At 40.7% G+C, this 17,947-nt stretch overlaps 1 protein-coding gene across 1 annotated transcript in view; it reads left to right on the forward strand.

Annotated features, from left to right (window-relative positions):
• The first annotated feature begins 2,103 nt into the window (after positions 1-2,103).
• Positions 2,104-17,947, forward strand: part of MCM6 (minichromosome maintenance complex component 6) — a 35,863-nt gene continuing 20,019 nt past the window's right edge. Inside the window, exons 1-8 of the mRNA XM_039229967.1 lie at positions 2,104-2,291; positions 5,775-5,921; positions 8,440-8,550; positions 9,412-9,661; positions 12,808-12,973; positions 13,256-13,401; positions 14,872-15,022; positions 17,469-17,610. Of these exons, the coding sequence (XP_039085898.1) occupies positions 2,185-2,291; positions 5,775-5,921; positions 8,440-8,550; positions 9,412-9,661; positions 12,808-12,973; positions 13,256-13,401; positions 14,872-15,022; positions 17,469-17,610 (1,220 nt within the window). The 5' untranslated portion in view covers positions 2,104-2,184. The remainder of the gene's footprint in view (positions 2,292-5,774; positions 5,922-8,439; positions 8,551-9,411; positions 9,662-12,807; positions 12,974-13,255; positions 13,402-14,871; positions 15,023-17,468; positions 17,611-17,947) is intronic.

The raw sequence follows: 17,947 nt of genomic DNA on the forward strand, positions 1-17,947 counted from the left end.
AGCGAGTCATCCTTATCATTTAGGGAAAGTGTCTTATCAGTGTAGGAAACTTCTACCAGTCAAGTTCCCAAATGCTAGCCTTAGGCCAACTTTGCAAGCATGCCTTTCTTAGGATAGCAGTCTTAGGCCTAAGCACACATACATGGGCATACAACTCTCTGAGATATAGCACAGAGATGTTTTATAACCCATACCCTCTTCCAGCTATGGAAGGTATCCCCACAACCCTCACCTGGAGACTTGAACTACCATTCTGGGCCAAAGGTGCATGTCTGAGGGAGGAAGGGAGCGTCTGTGAGGTGTGGAGGGCTGAGAAGAGGAAATACCAATTCTCTCAGTGAGCCTAGCTCCAAATTAGCCTGGAGCTCTGCACTTCTTCCGTGCTTTTTTTCCTTCTGTACATAAGACTAAAGTTTTGAGAAACTAACGCTGAGGATAGAAGAGAAAGAGAAGGGCAGAAAGGAAAAATGGGAAAGAAAGATGAGAACTTTGGAGAGAAAGAGACAGATCTAGGTCAGCAAACTAGTCCTAGTTGTCTCCTGAATCCATTCTTAGTGCATGAGGGTTATAATTGTCCCATAGAACACTGAATCTGTGGCTCCTAAAATGTTTACAAGTGGTGATGTCCAGAATCTGGAGCTTGTGAAAGCTGAGGGATACAGGGCCACAATGGTTTCCAACCCCTTCAAATGAGATAATACATACAATCTCTGATCCACTGCAGTACATCAGCAATGAGTAGTTTTGTTAAACCTTGTATGTGAAGAATGTATGTGTGTGCATGTGGGGGGTTGGAGTTAAAGTAATCACTATAATTTCTGTCACCCTGTTTGGCACTAAAAACATTTTCCAAGCATGGAAACTTCATAAAGGAAATGGTCCAGGCTTCTCTTAATCTCTTAGATAGGCCCAAGAGTCCCAGTTGGTGATACACAAGGTAGAAGTCATCAGCACCCAGAAGCCATGATGATGAGGGATAGAAGCAGAAAAATGTTCACCTTTAATCTAGAAGGCTGACTTATATAGCCTGTATAGTTCTGATAAGGATCAAATACTTGCTGGTTGCTACATTTTTTAAGGGCTTCATGACTGCCTATGTATACCACTGATAGTTAATATCAAGCTGAATGATAAGCCCAGAGAAATCTTGCAAAAGCAGTTTTACAAATAGAAATTCGAAGAAAAGGGTTATAATCTAATACTCCCTGCATGTCCCCTCCCCCTTGAACACTATATAACCACCAGCTTTCATAGAGCAGAGGTGCAGGTGTTTCTACCCACAGGTCCTGTTCCCTGCTACTTAAATAAAATTGCTAAGTTGCACTGCAAAATCTTTCAAGAATTCCATCTTGATGGGGCTTGCTCAACAATCCCACAACAGGAGTGAAGAGGGTTGCCCAACAGAGCTTTAGGAGAAATGAAGGCTCTTGGACCAGACCATTTCAGGAACTCACTGAAGAAGAGGCACCAACAAAGAAGGCTAACCAAGAACGGCCAAAGAGATGGAAGAAAAGCAAATGGAAGGTAGTTGGGTAAAAATGGCCAAAGAGGGAGTGGGAGTAAAGAAAATCAGGAGGCGGCTAACCAACAGGTGCGTTTAAGAGAGGAATTAATCAAGTGTCAAACATTCCCTAATTTTCCCCGGGCACTAACCACAGTAACTGCCAAACTCCCTCCCTGGTACTACTTCTGTATCTCTTTGGGCTCTTGAACAGTTTTTATTTCCTCCAATTACACGGCTCAAGCAGGTCTGAATCTTACTCATTTTTCTCTTCCATAGAGCCTTGTGTCTACTGCTCAATTAATATCAGTAAAATGATCTGAAGAACATTTGAAAAACCAGCGGAACACAGATCCGATCCGTAAACCTGTTCCCGAAACCAAATTGCCGGGGACAAGACCACACTACGCAGGCGCAAAGGCCCAACCCGCTGGCTTCCTCCAGGTCTTTGCATTTGGCGCGAAATCCGGGCTCCGTGGGCGGGGCTAAGAGAGAAGCCACGCTCATTGGGCAGGTTTGGCGCGAAATCCGCAAGTTCCTGCGCCACGATTGGTTCCGGCCATCCCGGTGGAGCGAGGGGGCGGGCGGTAGCGGCGGCGGCGCGCGCAAAGTGGTAGCGTCTGTGGTGAAGCGTCTGGTGGCGGTAGAGCGTGGCGGCGGCGGCCCCTCAGCACTAAGCAGCCATGGACCTTGCGGCGGCAGCGGAGCCGGGTGCCGGCAGCCAGCACCTGGAAGTCCGCGATGAGGTGGCCGAGAAGTGCCAGAAACTGTTCCTGGATTTCTTGGAGGAGTAAGTCGGAGGGCGCCCCTTCCTCGCGGAACTTCCCCGAGCTGCCCCTCCCCGCTTCCGGAGCCCGGGAGCCAGCCGACTCGCGGCTCCCGGGCCCGGGCTGGGCCCTGGGGCCGGCGCGTGGTTGGGGGGAACCGAGGGGTCGCGCGCCTTGCAGAGCGTCCTACTCCACCCTCGGAGCTTAGCCAGGTCGCCGCAAAGAGTAAAATCCATCTCGAGCCCTTCCTCAGACTCTGCCAGTGCCCTGGGTCTGCGCAGCGCTTTGGTCCCATCCTTTCGTCCTCACAACCTGTAAGGCTGGTGATCCCGTCGCCCCTGGTTACCTGTGCGGAAACGGAGGCTCGGGGAGCATAAGTAGTAGCAAGACCGAGTGGGGGTCCCTGCAGAGTCCTGATGGCGCCAGACAGCCAGGCCCCTGGTGTTGGGCCCGGCCTGCCCTTGGAGCCTATGGAGATGAAGGCAGTAGAGTGAACCCTGAGGGTAGGCAGATGCTCAGGTGAGCCCTGACCTGCTTGAAAGCGTCTGAGCATATTCCCCTCCCCTTTCCTTCCGCTGTACCCCCGCAATACGCACTCCCCCACCCTCTTAAGTGGCCTTCTAGGCTCCTGGCCTCTCACAACCTCCCACTGCCGCCAGTTACTTTTCTTAGTGCAGATGTGTAACTTCTTTCCCTGAGAGGATGGGCTTTGGAATGCTATGAAAAATTTTTTAATTGTAAAATATACATAAAACTTACCACTTAACCTTTTTTACGTGTAGAGTTCAATGTCATTAAAGTACGTATATGCACCTAGTGAAGCAACTGCCCCCACCATCCAACAACAGAACTCTGGTCTTCTGAGACTGGAACTGCAGCCGCCAAACAGCAAACCCCCATTGCCCCGACCCTACCCCAGCCCGGGGCAGCCACTTTCTACTTACCATGACTTCCACTCTTGTAGTTACCTCGTGTACTGGAGTCATACAGTATTTGGCCATTTGTGACTAACTTATTTCACCTACCATAATAACGTCTTCAGGGTTATGTACAAGTTCATCCACATGTACAGCATGTGTCAGAATTTCTTTTTAAGGCTGAATAATACTTCACTGTATGCAGATACCACTTTTTGTCCATTCATCCACCCATAGACATTTGGGTTGTTGCCACACTTTTTTTATTGTGAATAATTCTGCCGTCTTTCAAAATTCTGATACATTTAAAACCAGAATTTATATTCCCTGTCTTTGGCATTGTTATTCTCCGCCTGACAGCTGTTCATCTTTCAAAGGGCACCTAGACTCACACCTCCTTTGTGAAACTCTGTAAACCTTTGAGGCAGCACCCAATCCTGTCTTCCTTTATGCTCCTAAGGTACCATTTTCCATTATCTCTGGTAATGTAACTTACTGTATCTTTACCTGTCATCCACTTTGTCTTGGATGTAAATCCCATTCTTAACCCCACCTAGCCACCACACCACATTACAAAGGTCCTCAATTAATGTTTCATTTTAATAAAGAATATGATTGCCTTTGACTACCTTGCAATTTACCATACAGCTAGATGCTGGGGATAATGATGAATAAGATAAATAAATCACTCTGTTAGGATTGGGGGATGTTAACCCCCCCTCAAAATTCCAAGTTTGATTTGCCCTTGTTAATGGAATAAAGTCCCAAATTCTCTACAGCCCCTCTTCCCAGTTTCATCTTCCACAGCCAACCTGTCATCATCTGTATTCCTCTGCCTTTTCTGACATTGCCACTTACTTGCAAACATCTATAGCCAGTCTATAGCCAAATCACCACTGGAGTTTTTTTGGTGTATGTATTTGTTTTGTTTTCTTTCAAATTCTAAACATCTTTCAAGGCTGAATTCCATTGTCATCTTTTATTTACTTGTTTGTTTATTTTTAACATTTATTTATGAGAGAGCAAGAGACAAAGAGTGTGAGCAGATGAGGGAGGGGCAGAGAGAGAGGGAGACACAGAATCCAAAGTAGACCCCAGGTTCTGAACCATCAGCACAGAACCCAGTGTGGGGTTCAAACCCACAAACCATGAGATCATGACCTGAGCCGAAGTCAAACACTTAACCAACTGAGTCACCCAGGTGCCTCTCCAATGTCATCTTTTAAATGCTTGAAGCCTTTCTGGATGTTCCTGTTGGGCAGAATTATTTATAGTCTCACAGCACATTTTTTGTATCTCCTTTTTTCCCTTTATTTTATTGTCAGAGGAACACTTAACATGAGATCTACCCTCAAATTTTTAACTGTGCAGTTTCATTTACTGTAAGTACAATGTTATACAGTAGATCTCTTAAAGCGTATTCAGTCTCACTTGACTGATAGTCATTCACTTGACTATTGCTTAGTAACTACATTTTCCCCCCTTGCTCTAGCTTCTGGCAACCATCATTCCACTATTTAATTAATTAATTAAAGTAAGCTCTGTACCCAACCTGGAGCTTGAACTCCCCATCCTGAGATCATGAGTCATATGCTCTACCAACTGAGCCAGCCAGCCGCCCTCGTTCCAGTTTAATTCTAAGAATTTTACTATTTAGTTACCTTATGTAGGTAGAATCATGCAGTATTTATCTTTCTATGATTGGCTTATTTCATTTTGTGTAATGTCCCCAGGGTTCATCTATGTTGACACATAGCACAACTTACTTTTTAAGACTGAGTAGTTGTATGTGGATACTTTTTCTTTACTAATTTGTCATGGACATTTCGATTGTCTTGCTACCTCTTTAGTAGGAGGGTTTCCTATGATCATGTCAGTCCTAGGGCAGGGACAACACTGCCATTTTTATCTTTAAGTACTTCTGGTGTAATGTTTTGCAGATAGATGTTCAGTACATACCTAACAGAGCTAGAGTATGCTGTATTTGAAGAAGGAATTGATTTCTGGTTCAAAGAATCTCCATTGATGTTAAAAGAACAAAAGCAAAAATGATGGTGGTAATCCTTTATTTTGTGTGTATGTGTTTCTGTTTTTCTCAGAACTTGGGCAATGAAGCATCTCATTTCTGTATTTTTATTCATGTTCTTAAAGCAACAACCAGTCTTATCAGTTTTCCGTACAGAAATTAAATTTTTGATTTCAAACTGCATTTCTTCATATAATATTTTCCAATCTTAATTATATATAACAATAATAAAAAATAGTTGGCATTTTTTATTAGAAAATATTAAATGGAGAAATGCAGTTTAAAACTTGAAGGCCTAGTTTTTCTGTGTTCTGGGCTCTATGCATTTTACAGGCTTTCTGTCATTTAAACTTAATAGTAATCTTGTGAGATAAAACGGTGTCCTGATGTTTTTCTTTTCAAAAAGGTGGGGGATAAGAAACTTGCCCCAAGTTATGCAGTTAAATAAGCCTGTCTGACCCTAAAGCTGATGATCTTTTTAACCAATGCACTGATTTTTCAGGCATTTAGATTTTTTTTTCTGCCTAATTCTTTAGTTTAATCGGACTTGCCTATATCTGCAGGTTCCAGAACAGTGACGGAGAAATTAAGTACATGCAGTTAGCAGAGGAGCTCATTCGTCCCGAGAGAAACACATTGGTTGTGAGTTTTGTGGACCTGGAGCAATTTAACCAACAGCTTTCTACCACCATTCAAGAGGAGTTCTATAGGTATGTTATATTAATCTTCTTTACTTTAATTTTTTTTAACATTTATTTTTGAGAGAGATGGACTGTGAATGGGGGAGGGGCAGAGAGAGATTGAGGGAGTCACGGAATCCAGAGCAGGCTCCAGGCCCTGAGCTGTCATCCTGGAGCTGGGGCTCAATCCCATGAATCTTGAGATTATAACCTGAGCTGAAGTCGGAGACTTGACTAAATGAGCCACTCAGGTGCCCCTTAATCTTCTTTACTTTCAGTAGGCATGGACCCTGTGAAGCCAGCTCTTAGACTGGACGTACTCATTTGTGAGGCATAAGGAGAGGCCCTTTGATACAGCTGGTGGTCACTTTAGTACTGCTCTGAACAAATTTAGGCCTTTTGTGGAGCTGAATATTTTACACATCGAAATGTTGAAAGCCTTTGCCTTCTATGTAGTTTTCCCAAGTTTTCAGAGGATCACCTTTACCTTCTCAGGTATTCAGTGCTCTTACTGTGTCATTCATTTGATCCTTTCCCTTGCTTCTAGGAAGTAGGCATTTTGAGAAAGTATGTGGATCCTGTTCTTGATCAGAAGTGTCTTTAAATGACATTGTTGTTCTTAAAGGTTAATTTTCTTCTGATTATAAAAATAATGTGTATATTGTAGGAAATTTAGAAAGTAGAGATAAGTAGAGGGAATACATATGCAATCCCAGCATCTGTAGATAACCGTTATTAGCAGGTCTGCAAATGTGGAATTTCCTAAGGATCTGGCACATTTTGTTGTATTTCTAGGTATATGTAACTTTTGAGATCATACTGTAGATACGGTCTCCTGCATTTTCACGTAACAGGATAACATACTTTTCCATGTCATGTAAAATCCTTTCAAAACATTTTTTTAATGTTTATTTTTGAGAGAAAGAGAGAGCACAAGCAGGGTAGGGGCAGAGAGAGGGGAGGACGGAGGATCCAAAGCAGGCTCTGTGCTGACAGCACAGAGAGCAGGGCTTGAATTCACAAAACTGTGAGATCATGACCCGAGCCGAAGTTGGATGCTCAACCAACTGAGCCACCCATGCGCCCCTTGAAAACATTTTAATAGCTGAGTGGGATTTCTTTCTAGCAGAAACTAGACATTAATAATTTAGGCTTTCATTTTATTTTTAATAGCTGTATAAACATCTTTTTACATAAATCTTTGTCAGTATTTGGATTAAATAAACGTGAATCTGTAAATAAAATCAGGTTAAAATAAATATTGTGGACGGCTGTGAAAGAAAACTAAGACCCAGGAATAAGGAGAGACAGCCCCATTCCTTCACATGGTGGGCTGGGAGGGAGATGGAATACTTGTTTCGCTGTTTCTAGTCATATCTGATCGTTAAGAATGGTTGGGGGTGATAAGTAGCAGAGCTTATTGTGAGAATATACAGCAGAAAAGGTTGTATTGACAAGTGAGAGGGAGGTAGGAAGTCGGGACTGGTGGTAGAAACATCTGTACTCATACTTCATACATAAGGTAGGCAGCAGTTCTGAAGGGAGCTCATTTTTCAGGGATTCCTACATGGCTCATTTGGTTAAACATGCAACTCTTTTTTTTTTTTATGTTTATTTATTTTTGAGAGTGAGCACAAGCAGGGGAGAGGCAGAGAGAGGAAAAGAACGGATTTTAAGTGAACTCTGTGCTGACAGCAGAGAGCCTGACATGGAGCTCAAATATGCGGTTCATGACTTGAGACAAAGTGGGCCCCATAACTGACTGAGCCACCCAGATGCCCTGAAGCATCCAATTATTGATCTTGGCTCAGGTCATTATCTCGTGGTTTGCAAGATCAAGCCCCATATTGGGTTCTGTGCTGACAATGTGGAGCCTGCTTGGAATTCTCTTTGCCCTTCCCTTGCTTGCACACATATGTGTGTGTACTCTCTCTCAAATAAATAAACATTAAAAAAAAAAAAAAAGTGGCATATTTTTCAGAGGACTTCCAGATTCCACTGTTTAAACAAACCAAGCTGCAACAGCTACTGGGAGCTTACCTCAAGAGGACATACACACTTCAGTCTAACCAGACAAGTGGATTGTTAGTGCCAATATGCTCTCACAGCCATACACAAATTTCTCCTTTCATCCATTTATCAATCAAAAATTAAACTTAGAAAAATATACTAGGCCTTGACAGCAAATGAGAAGCTGTGTTGTAGATTGTAAACCACCTAGATCATTTAGGTATAGTCATCTTGGACAGAGGAGTAGCCTGCATTGTGGGTGCTAAGTGATTATTTAAAGATAGTGAATATTTGGGTATAACATTTTATCTTTGGCGTTTCTGGTGTCTTAGATCTATTTGTTGTGATGGGAGAGGATTGGAAGACACTCATAAACCTAGACTAGATAATAGAAGTATACTACATAGTTAAATTTTAACTCTTGGTTGTAACCAGATGAAATTGCTTAGTCTTAGTTGTTTACAGGCATGAAAGGTAAAGGGGGCCTTGGTAGGCACTCTTGAAGATGTCATGTGATTTTTGTTTGTTTGCTTTACAGAGTTTACCCTTACCTGTGTCGGGCCTTGAAAACGTTTGTCAAAGACCGAAAAGAGATTCCTCTTGCCAAGGATTTTTATGTTGCATTCCAAGACCTACCTACTAGACACAAGTAAGAGACACTTCTTTGAAAGGAAAGGAGTTCACCAAACAGTATAGGCATCACTTAATGGTTAGACAAGTAGAGAGGTGGTAGACTTCTATTTATAAAGAGTTAGGCTCAGTTACCTAAAAAGTTTGGTTTTGGAGAAATCATTTTTCTAGGGAGACGAAATGGAAGTAAGTTACAGCAGCTTCTGAGGATTGTCATATTTCCTGACACCTTTTAGGGGACATCTGGGGGGAAATCAATCAAGTGAGAAAATATGACAACTGAAAATAGTCAGAAGTTTATGAATCTTTGGAAATTTTTGTCAGAGCTTAAATGGCATAACTTTAAAAACATCTTTTTTCTTTAGCATTTATTTAAAGAGTAAATACAGTGGAAGAAATCAAAGTGATATTTTGAAAACTTAAATGGCTGAAATTGTAAAGTGACCAAGTTATTTAATATAAAATGAGTGTGAGGCAAAGGAAATGTTTATGAACTGATTATGCTCTTTCCTATGATTACTCTGAGTAATTACTGTGCTTATTTAGAAGTTGTAGGTACGCAAAAAATATATTTGCATATAAAATGGGATCATCTTGTTTTATAATTGTAATTTCATTTCTTTGGTGTCCTTTATTTAGTTTTCATATTTGTATATTTTGCTGTGAATACATAAACATTGTGTGATTTAGGAATGGGCACATTGACTGAATCATTCTTGGAGAAGAATCCACAAAGAATTCCATCTCTCCCTTTGTTTACTTATTTATTTGGTTGTTTTTTTTTTTAACATATTTATCATTGTATACCTTGCCATTAAAATGGAAACATTTCTTAGGTTGGAAATGAGTATTTACTAATGATACATCTGTCTTTAAACAGAATTCGAGAACTCACCTCATCCAGAATTGGTTTGCTCACTCGCATCAGTGGGCAGGTGGTACGGACTCACCCAGTTCACCCAGAGCTTGTGAGTGGAACATTCTTGTGCTTGGACTGTCAGACAGTGATCAAGGATGTAGAGCAGCAGTTCAAATACACACAGCCGAACATCTGCCGAAATCCAGTTTGTGCCAACAGAAGGAGATTCTTGCTGGATACAAATAAATCAAGATTTGTTGATTTTCAAAAGGTATTTATTTATTAACTTCTGTTTGTTTCAGATTCAGTCTATGCTAATAATTCACATCTAGGCACTTGCAGTTGTACAAGCTTACTTAGGCAATGTTAAACTCAGTTTTTATATGTGTGGAGGATAATTATATGTATGCTGATTTCAATTATCAATGTATTAATGAGTTTTAAACTTTAATAGCTTGGATTGGAAGCTCCTTCAGACTATGATAAAATGCATTTGTGAGAGAATAAATAGTAAACATGATGATGATGATGATGAACTACTGTTAAGAAAACTTTGAAGAAGTGGAAACTTGAATACATCAACTCAAGTTGATGGTTAAGAGGGGGGTAGGTATGAATAAAAGGCCAGGTGAAAATGGACATGTTTTTTGATAGCAATGAGAATTAGCATGATTGATAATTCTCTAGGCCAAATTAGAGATCATTTGAAGGATGATTTGGTGTGAGGCATGTATGTAGGAACTCGGAGCCTTAAAATCTCAGGTTGGGTAGTTCGGACCTTTCTTGATAAACAAAGGGAATATATGTGAACCTTTCTATTTTAAAGGTAGATTAATGGGACATTGGTGTGTGGCATCTAACAAGAAACTAATAATGAGGTAGTTGTAATTACCTGGACAAGAGTTAGATGATGGCAATAAGAATGAGGTTGCAGGGGGAGCGTGTCTCAGATCCCTGCAGGACTTAGTAACTCTGTGATAGGCAAAGGAAAAGAAAACATGCAGCAGCTCAAGCATGAGGGAATGAGTACCAGACTAAAACAATTTATACTAACTTCAGTTTTTTGTCCTTATTTAGTGTTTTAGCATAAATCTGTTACTTAGTTTATATGAAGCGCATACTCTACCAACAGCTTTGGGTAAGAGGTGCATTGTGTTTGAAAAAGAACATAACAACCAAATATAAAGTATAAATCTAGATTGGGTCTTGGTTTGAAAAAACAAAAAACAGTTGTAATAAAGGACATTATTCACAAGTGAGAAAATTTAACAATGGTCTAGATAATAGCAGATTTTATGGAATTAAATATTATTTAATTCCCTTGATGTGGTAAAGATATTGTGGTTACATAGGATATCTTTACTCTTAGGAGATGAATGCTAAAATAGTTAAGGGTTGAGGTGCCTGGCTGGGTGGCTTAGTCAGTTGGGTGATGGACTCTTGATTTCTGCTCAGGTCATGATCTCAGGCTTGTGAGATTGATGGAGCCCTGTGTCATGCTCTGAGCTGAGCCTGGAGTCTGCTTGGAATTCTTCTCTTCTCTCTCTGCCCCTCCTCTGCTTGAGACTGCGCGTTTTCTCTCTCTCTCTCTCTCTCTCTCTCTCTCGTTTTCCCTCAAAAAAAAAAAAAAAACTTAAAAAGAGGTAGTGTTGAGGTGGAATGTATAGAGTATGTGAAATTTTTAAAAATCTTTTTATAGGGTCGCCTGGGTGACCGGTTAAGTGTCCGACTTCGGCTCAGGTCATGATCTCACAGTTTGTGGGTTCGAGCCCCGCGTCGGGCTCTGTGCTGACAGCTAGCTCAGATCCTGGAGCCTGTTTCGGATTCTATATCTCCCTCTCTCTTTGACCCTTCCCTGCTCACGCTGTCTCTCTCTCTCTCTCTCCCAGAAATAAATAAAAACATTTAAAAAATTTAAATCTTTTTATAATGTTTATTTACTTAAGAAGGAGGGAGAGAGGGCGGCGCCTGGGTGGCTTAGTCAGTTAAGCGTCCAACTTTCGCTTAGGTCATGATCTCACGGTTCGTGGGTTCGAGCCCCGCGTCAGGCTCTGTGCTGACTGCCAGCTCAGAGCCTGGAGCCTGTTTCAGACTCCGTCACTCCCTCTCTCTCTGACCCTCCCCTGCTCACACTGTCTCTCTCTCTCTCTCTCTCCTAGAAATAGATAAAACGTTAAAAAAAAATTTTTTTTTTTTTTTAAAAGAAGGAGAGAGAGAGCATGAGCAGGGCAGGGGCAGAGAGAGGGAGACATAGAATCCAAAGTGGGCTCGAGGCTCTGAGCTGTCAGCACAAAGCCTGAGGTAGGGCTCAACCCCACAAGCTGTGAGATCATGACTTGAGCTGACATTGGACACGCAACTGACTAAGCCTCCCAGGTGCCCTGAGTATGTGAAACTTTCAGTAAAATTTCCCTGAAAATTTGGAGGAATATAGAACAGAGCAGATACTTAACTACATACTCAGAACAAGGAGGGGAAAAATTTTTTTAGAGTATTTTAAAAAAATGTTTTTAATGTTTAGTTTTGAGCAAGAGAGCACATGTGTGCACAAGCAGTAGAGGGTGGAGAGAGAGGGAGACACCAAATTACAAGCAGGCTTCACACTCTGAGCTGTCTGTGCAGAGCCCATCCTGAGGCTCAAACCCACAAACTGAAATCATGACCTGAGCCAAAGTCTGATGCTCAACCAAGTGAGCCACGTAGGCACTTGGAAAATTGTTTTAAAATTTTTTTGTTAGTTTATTTATTTGTTGAGAGAGAAGAGAGAACAGGGGAGGATCAGAGAAAGAGGGAGACAGAATCCCAAGCAGGCTCTGTGATCAGTGCACAGAGCCCAATGTGGGACTTGAACTCAGAAACTGTGAGATCATGACCTGAGCTGAAATCAAGAGCCAGATGCTTATCTACTGAACCACCCAGGTGCGTCTCCAGAAAAATTTTTTTTAATGAGAGGAAAAGTGAAGTTTTTATTTCTTAATTTTTTATTGTTTTAAGTCTAGTGTATTTAACATACAGCGTTATATTAGTTTGAGGTGTACAAGAAGTGATTCAGCAGTTCCACATATTCATATTTCTCATCCCACTCATCATGATAAGGGTACGAAAAATGAAGTTTTTGAGGGCACTTGGGTGGCTCAATTGGTTAAGTATCTGACTTTGGCTCAGGTCATGATCTCGAGGTTCGTGAGTTCAAGCCCTGCGTCAGGCTCTGTGCTGACAGCTCAGAGCCTACCTGGAGTCTGCTTTGGATTGGAGTTTTAGGGTAGAGAATTTTAGGATGAATTTTGGCAAATGCCAAAAGTCTGCAAATGGTGAGGGTTTGGAATACGTCTTTATTGGTGGCATTAATTTAGATTATTTGGCATTTGAAAGATAATCTCTTCTCATTCTTGGCCATTTACTTATCTTTGTTAATAGGTTCGTATTCAAGAGACTCAAGCTGAGCTTCCTCGAGGGAGTATCCCCCGAAGTTTAGAAGTGATCTTGAGAGCTGAAGCTGTGGAATCAGCTCAAGCTGGTGACAAGTGTGACTTTACAGGAACACTGATTGTTGTGCCTGATGTCTCTAAGCTTAGCATACCAGGTTAGTAATCTTCAGCTCACATTTAACAAATTCTCATTACCTAAACTGCAGAACATTTAGCTTCTCAAATCTTTCTTATCTTATTTTTGGCTACCAATCAGAGGGTGAGCAAGAAAGAAAGTATGATAAGAATAGAGACAAACTGATTTTGCTACAAAAGTACTGCTCTGAAAAATTTCAAAGCCTAAATATTTGGATTTATAGGTTTTGTTTTTAAGCAGTTTTGATATTCAGCACTTTTGGTGTTTGAGCTATGAAACAAGCTATTGTTTATTCTTTCAGGAGCACGTGCAGAAACTAATTCCCGTGTAAGTGGTGTTGATGGATATGAGACAGAAGGCATTCGAGGACTCCGGGCTCTTGGTGTCAGGGACCTTTCATACAGGCTGGTCTTTCTTGCCTGCTGTGTTGAACCTACCAACCCAAGGGTGAGTCTTAGAATGGCAGATTTAGAAAGAACTCCCTTGGGGCTGCCACAGTACAGGCTTCTGAAGCTACTGAGTTATCTAGTCAGTGTTAAAGGGGAGCAGGGTGCACAGATTCTTTAGTTTTATTTATTTGTTTGTTTGCTTATTATGTGTATTTCTCTTGAGTGGAAGCACACGCATGCATGCACACACACGAGTGGGAGAGGGCCAGAGAGAGAGAATCCCAAGCAGGCCCTGCACAGCCAGTGTGGAGCCTGACTCTGGGCTTAAACTCATGAACTGTGAAATCATGACCTGTCCCAAAATCAAGAGTCAGACACTTAACCCACTGACCCATCAAGACACCCCTCCATTCTTTAGTTTTATTTTTATTTTTTATTTTTTATTATTATTTTTTTTATTTCTAGGAGAGAGAGAGAGAGAGAGAGACAGCGTGAGCAGGGGAGGGTCAGAGAGAGAGGGAGTCACAGACCGAAAGAGGCTCCAGGCTCTGAGCTGGCAGTCAGCACAGAGCCCGACGCGGGACTCGAACCCACGAACCGCGAGATCATGACCTAAGCGAAAGTCGGACGCTTAACCGACTAAGCCACCCAGGCGCCCCTCAATTCTTTAGTTTTAAAATCAGATTTTTTCATGTCTTTCTGACCTTGAGGAAAAGTCTTTTTGTTTTCATGTTTAAGAGCTCACTGCTTTAAGAGCGTTGATACAAATTATCTGTGGTATAATTTTGCTTTTTAATTACCACATTTCCTCCGTCATGCTCCTGGAGAAAGTACAAATAGATATAGTAATCTGAAAAGTAAAGTAACTAGTTCTTTCTGTGGGTTCCTGGTATTACAGTTCTGTAGAACTTGATTCTGTGTCCTAAGTTGGAAAACAGTGAGAGAGTTTGGAAAATAATACAGCATTGCAAGAGGGGTGAATATAATACTCTATTACTTCATTTCCATCTTTATATCAGTGATTAACACTTTATTATGGCTTAGCTTTTAAGCACTCAGATTCATTAAGATAACAATATAAAACAATGGTAGCTTTTTTGTTTTAATTCACTGGACAACTGAAACTCTTCGGTCTCTTGATTAACATTAGGCCTTACTGGTTTGGGGATTTTTTTTTTTTTTAATATTTTTATTTCTAGGAGAGAGAGAGAGAGAGACAGTGTGAGCAGGGGAGGGTCAGAGAGAGGGAGATAAAGACTCTGAAATAGGCTCCAGGCTCTGAGCTGGCAGTCAGCACAGAGCCTGACGCGGGGCTCGAACCCACGAACCACGAGATCATGACCTAAGCGAAAGTCGGACGCTTAACCGACTAAGCCACCCAGGTGCCCCTGGGGATTTTTTTTTCTGAAAACGTTTATAGTCAACTGAATTTGGCCTTCCAGGCTGTTTTTTTTGTTGTTTGTAGTGAAGCTTTTTTACTTTACTTTGACTGTTCCCATGCAAGTATTTTTTCCTTCTCCACCCTCAGTTTGGAGGAAAAGAGCTCCGAGATGAGGAACAGACGGCTGAGAGCATTAAGAACCAAATGACAGTGAAGGAGTGGGAGAAAGTGTTTGAAATGAGTCAGGATAAAAATCTGTACCACAATCTCTGTACCAGCCTGTTCCCTACTATTCATGGTAAGACTGCCTTCCATTTGTCTCATAAACTTGAAATCAAGATGGTGATTAAAAACCAGCAATAATGTATGTTTGACTCTACTGAAATTTAAATTTTTTTTTAAAAAACAGCAATAAGTGATTTTTTATAACACATAGATCAAAAGGGTTTTTGGTAGACTTACAAGGGGTATTAAAAAGTCATCTACAAAAGGACAATGATTCCACTTAAAATGAGGTGCCTAGAATAGGCAAGTTCATAGAAACACAAAGAAAGTGGTTACCTGTGGAGGGAGGGGAATGGGGAGTTAGTGCTTCATGGATAAAGTTTCTGTTGGGGATGATGACCGGTTCTAGAAATGGACAAGGGAGGTGGTTATAAAACACAGTGAGTACTTCTTTCCACTGAATTAATATACTTAAAAATTATTGGAATGGTAAATTTTGTGTTAAATATGTTTTAGCCTGATTTTTAAAAAAAAGAATAAAGGGTCATTTAGGCTTCTTTTTCTGGCTTTAGGACAGAATTGCACTGAGGTATATTCCAAAATGCTAGATTAATATCCTGTTTCTTTGTTTTTTTAATTTTCAAGGAGATTTCATGATGTTTCTTGGTAACATGTACAATGTCTGTACCTTTGGTGGTTTCTTCCCTTGTGTTTTCTTGGCTGTTGGTTGCTAATTGCTTGCCATCATTTAATCTCCTTTGTATGTTGGAGAATATGACTAAATTTTTAAGCCTCGTGCTTTACCCTTGTTTTTTCCATCCTTTCATACTGAATTGGAGTTATGGCAGGAATTGATAAAAGATTATGGGTATTTCTTTTAGGTATATATTTTTAACTATTTAAAAGTAACTTATTTTTTCTATCTAAATTTGTGCCCAATAAAATTGATATCCTCTATGTTAATAATCCTCTATGGATTTTAGAGTGTCCTCCATTAATTGAATAGATGTCAGAATTTCTGTCTAGCTCCACTTCCCCCCTGAAATTAATCTATTTTTGCATTACAAATTACCCCAAAACTTAGTGGCCTCAAATAACAAACAGTGTCTCTTACAGTCTATGGGTCAGTTGGATGGTTCTAGCTGAATGTTTCTGGCTGTCTTTCATGAGGATTGCAACTAAGACATCAGCTGGGGCTGCAGTTCTCTGAAAACTTGATTAAAGGATCCACTTAGAAGGACTTGCCTATTAGACTAGTTGTTAACTGGAAACTACAGTTCCTTGCCAGATCAATCTCTTCCATGGGGCTGTTTGTTCTTACCATGCAGCAGCTAGCTTCTTCCAGAGCATGCATCCAAGAGGGCAAAGCAGGGAAGAAGCAAGATGCTTCTCAGGGGGTGCCTGAACAGCTCAGTCCGTTGAACATCTGACTTCAGCTTAGGTCATGATCTTGCACAGATCGTGAGTTCAAGCCCCACATCAAGCTCTGTGCTGACAGCTCAGAGCCTGGAGCCTGCACTGGATTGTTTGTCTCCCTCTCTCTGCCCCTCCTCTGCTTGCTCTCTCTCTCTCTTTCTCAAATAAATAAACATTTAAAACAATAAAATGCTTCTTGGGACCTGTCATCAGAAGTTACACACCTTTACTTCACTATGTGCTGCTTTTTAGAAACAAGTTATATTAAGTCCAGTCTCCTAACGAGAAGAGAAGTAAGCTCCATTATCAAATGAGAAACATCAAAGAATTTGTGGACTATTCAGAAACCACAACACCTCCAACACATTTGTTTCATAGATCATAAGTCAGAGAAATTTTGTTTGTGGAATGGATTTTTTTTCTGCCTTTAAAGGGTGGTTTTTGTAAATTGTGCCCAGCACTTTGTTGATAGAATTCACAAAAAGTTCTAATAATTAGCACAGGAAAAAAACGGGTCTTTAACAGCACTTTTCTGAAATCCAGGTTTTTTACTGTACATTTGCTTCTTATATTGGAGTCGTAAACAGCTTGTAGAAGTGGCCATAAAGCACATTCAGCATTTTATCTCATCCATAGCAGTTCGGTTAGCATGTATTTATATTCAGCAGTGTTCACTGTTGGTGATACAAAAGAAGTAAATCATGGACTATTTCCTCAAACTCTTGATAGAACAGCAAGACCTGCCATTAGAAAGACCTAGCAAGTGCAGTGTGCTGTGGTGGACATAGTTTATTTATGGAGAGAGTTATTGAGAAGTACACATCAGGAAAGGCTTTGTGTAGGAAGTAGGACTTGCAAACAAGGAAGGGCTCTTAGGATGATGGTAGGCATCAGCACCTGTGACACCTGTGGTACAGAGATACTGGGACAGTGGTTAGGTGGCTTTGAATTCATAAAGCAAAAACCAAGATTAGAAGCCAGGTGTTTTACTTCATCTTATGCTTTACTTCAGCTCTTTCTGCTCTTTTGGTTGGTAAACATGTCTTGTGGTTTATGAAATTGTTTAGTCTCATTTTGGAAAATGCCTTGTGTTTTTGTTTTAGGTAATGATGAAGTAAAACGGGGTGTCCTGCTGATGCTTTTTGGTGGTGTTCCAAAGACAACAGGGGAAGGAACCTCTCTTCGAGGGGACATAAATGTTTGTATTGTTGGTGACCCAAGTACAGCTAAGAGCCAGTTTCTCAAGTAAGTGTTGCCTCAGGTAGTACACTGGAAAAAACTGTGCATAGTTCCAGGCTCTCTGTGCTAAAAGATGCAGTCATCCTGCCTTTAGTAAAGCAGAAGTATAATTTACGACTGTTGTATGTATAACTTGCTTAGATTTCATCACCTTAATTTGTTTAACAGAATGTGACTTTTTTTTTTTTTACAACTTTTTAGAATAGGGAAAAATTGCCTATAAACTTAATCCTATTTAGAATACTTTTAATTCTAAGTCTTTGGATACATAAATATGTATTTTCATGGTTATAAATGACAGCATACATGTTTTTAATTTACTGTAAATATTTTTCTGTTTCTT

Source organism: Hyaena hyaena, unplaced genomic scaffold (assembly GCF_003009895.1).
Source record: "Hyaena hyaena isolate Hyena2069 unplaced genomic scaffold, ASM300989v1 scaffold_41, whole genome shotgun sequence".
Taxonomy (NCBI): Eukaryota; Metazoa; Chordata; class Mammalia; order Carnivora; family Hyaenidae; genus Hyaena; species Hyaena hyaena.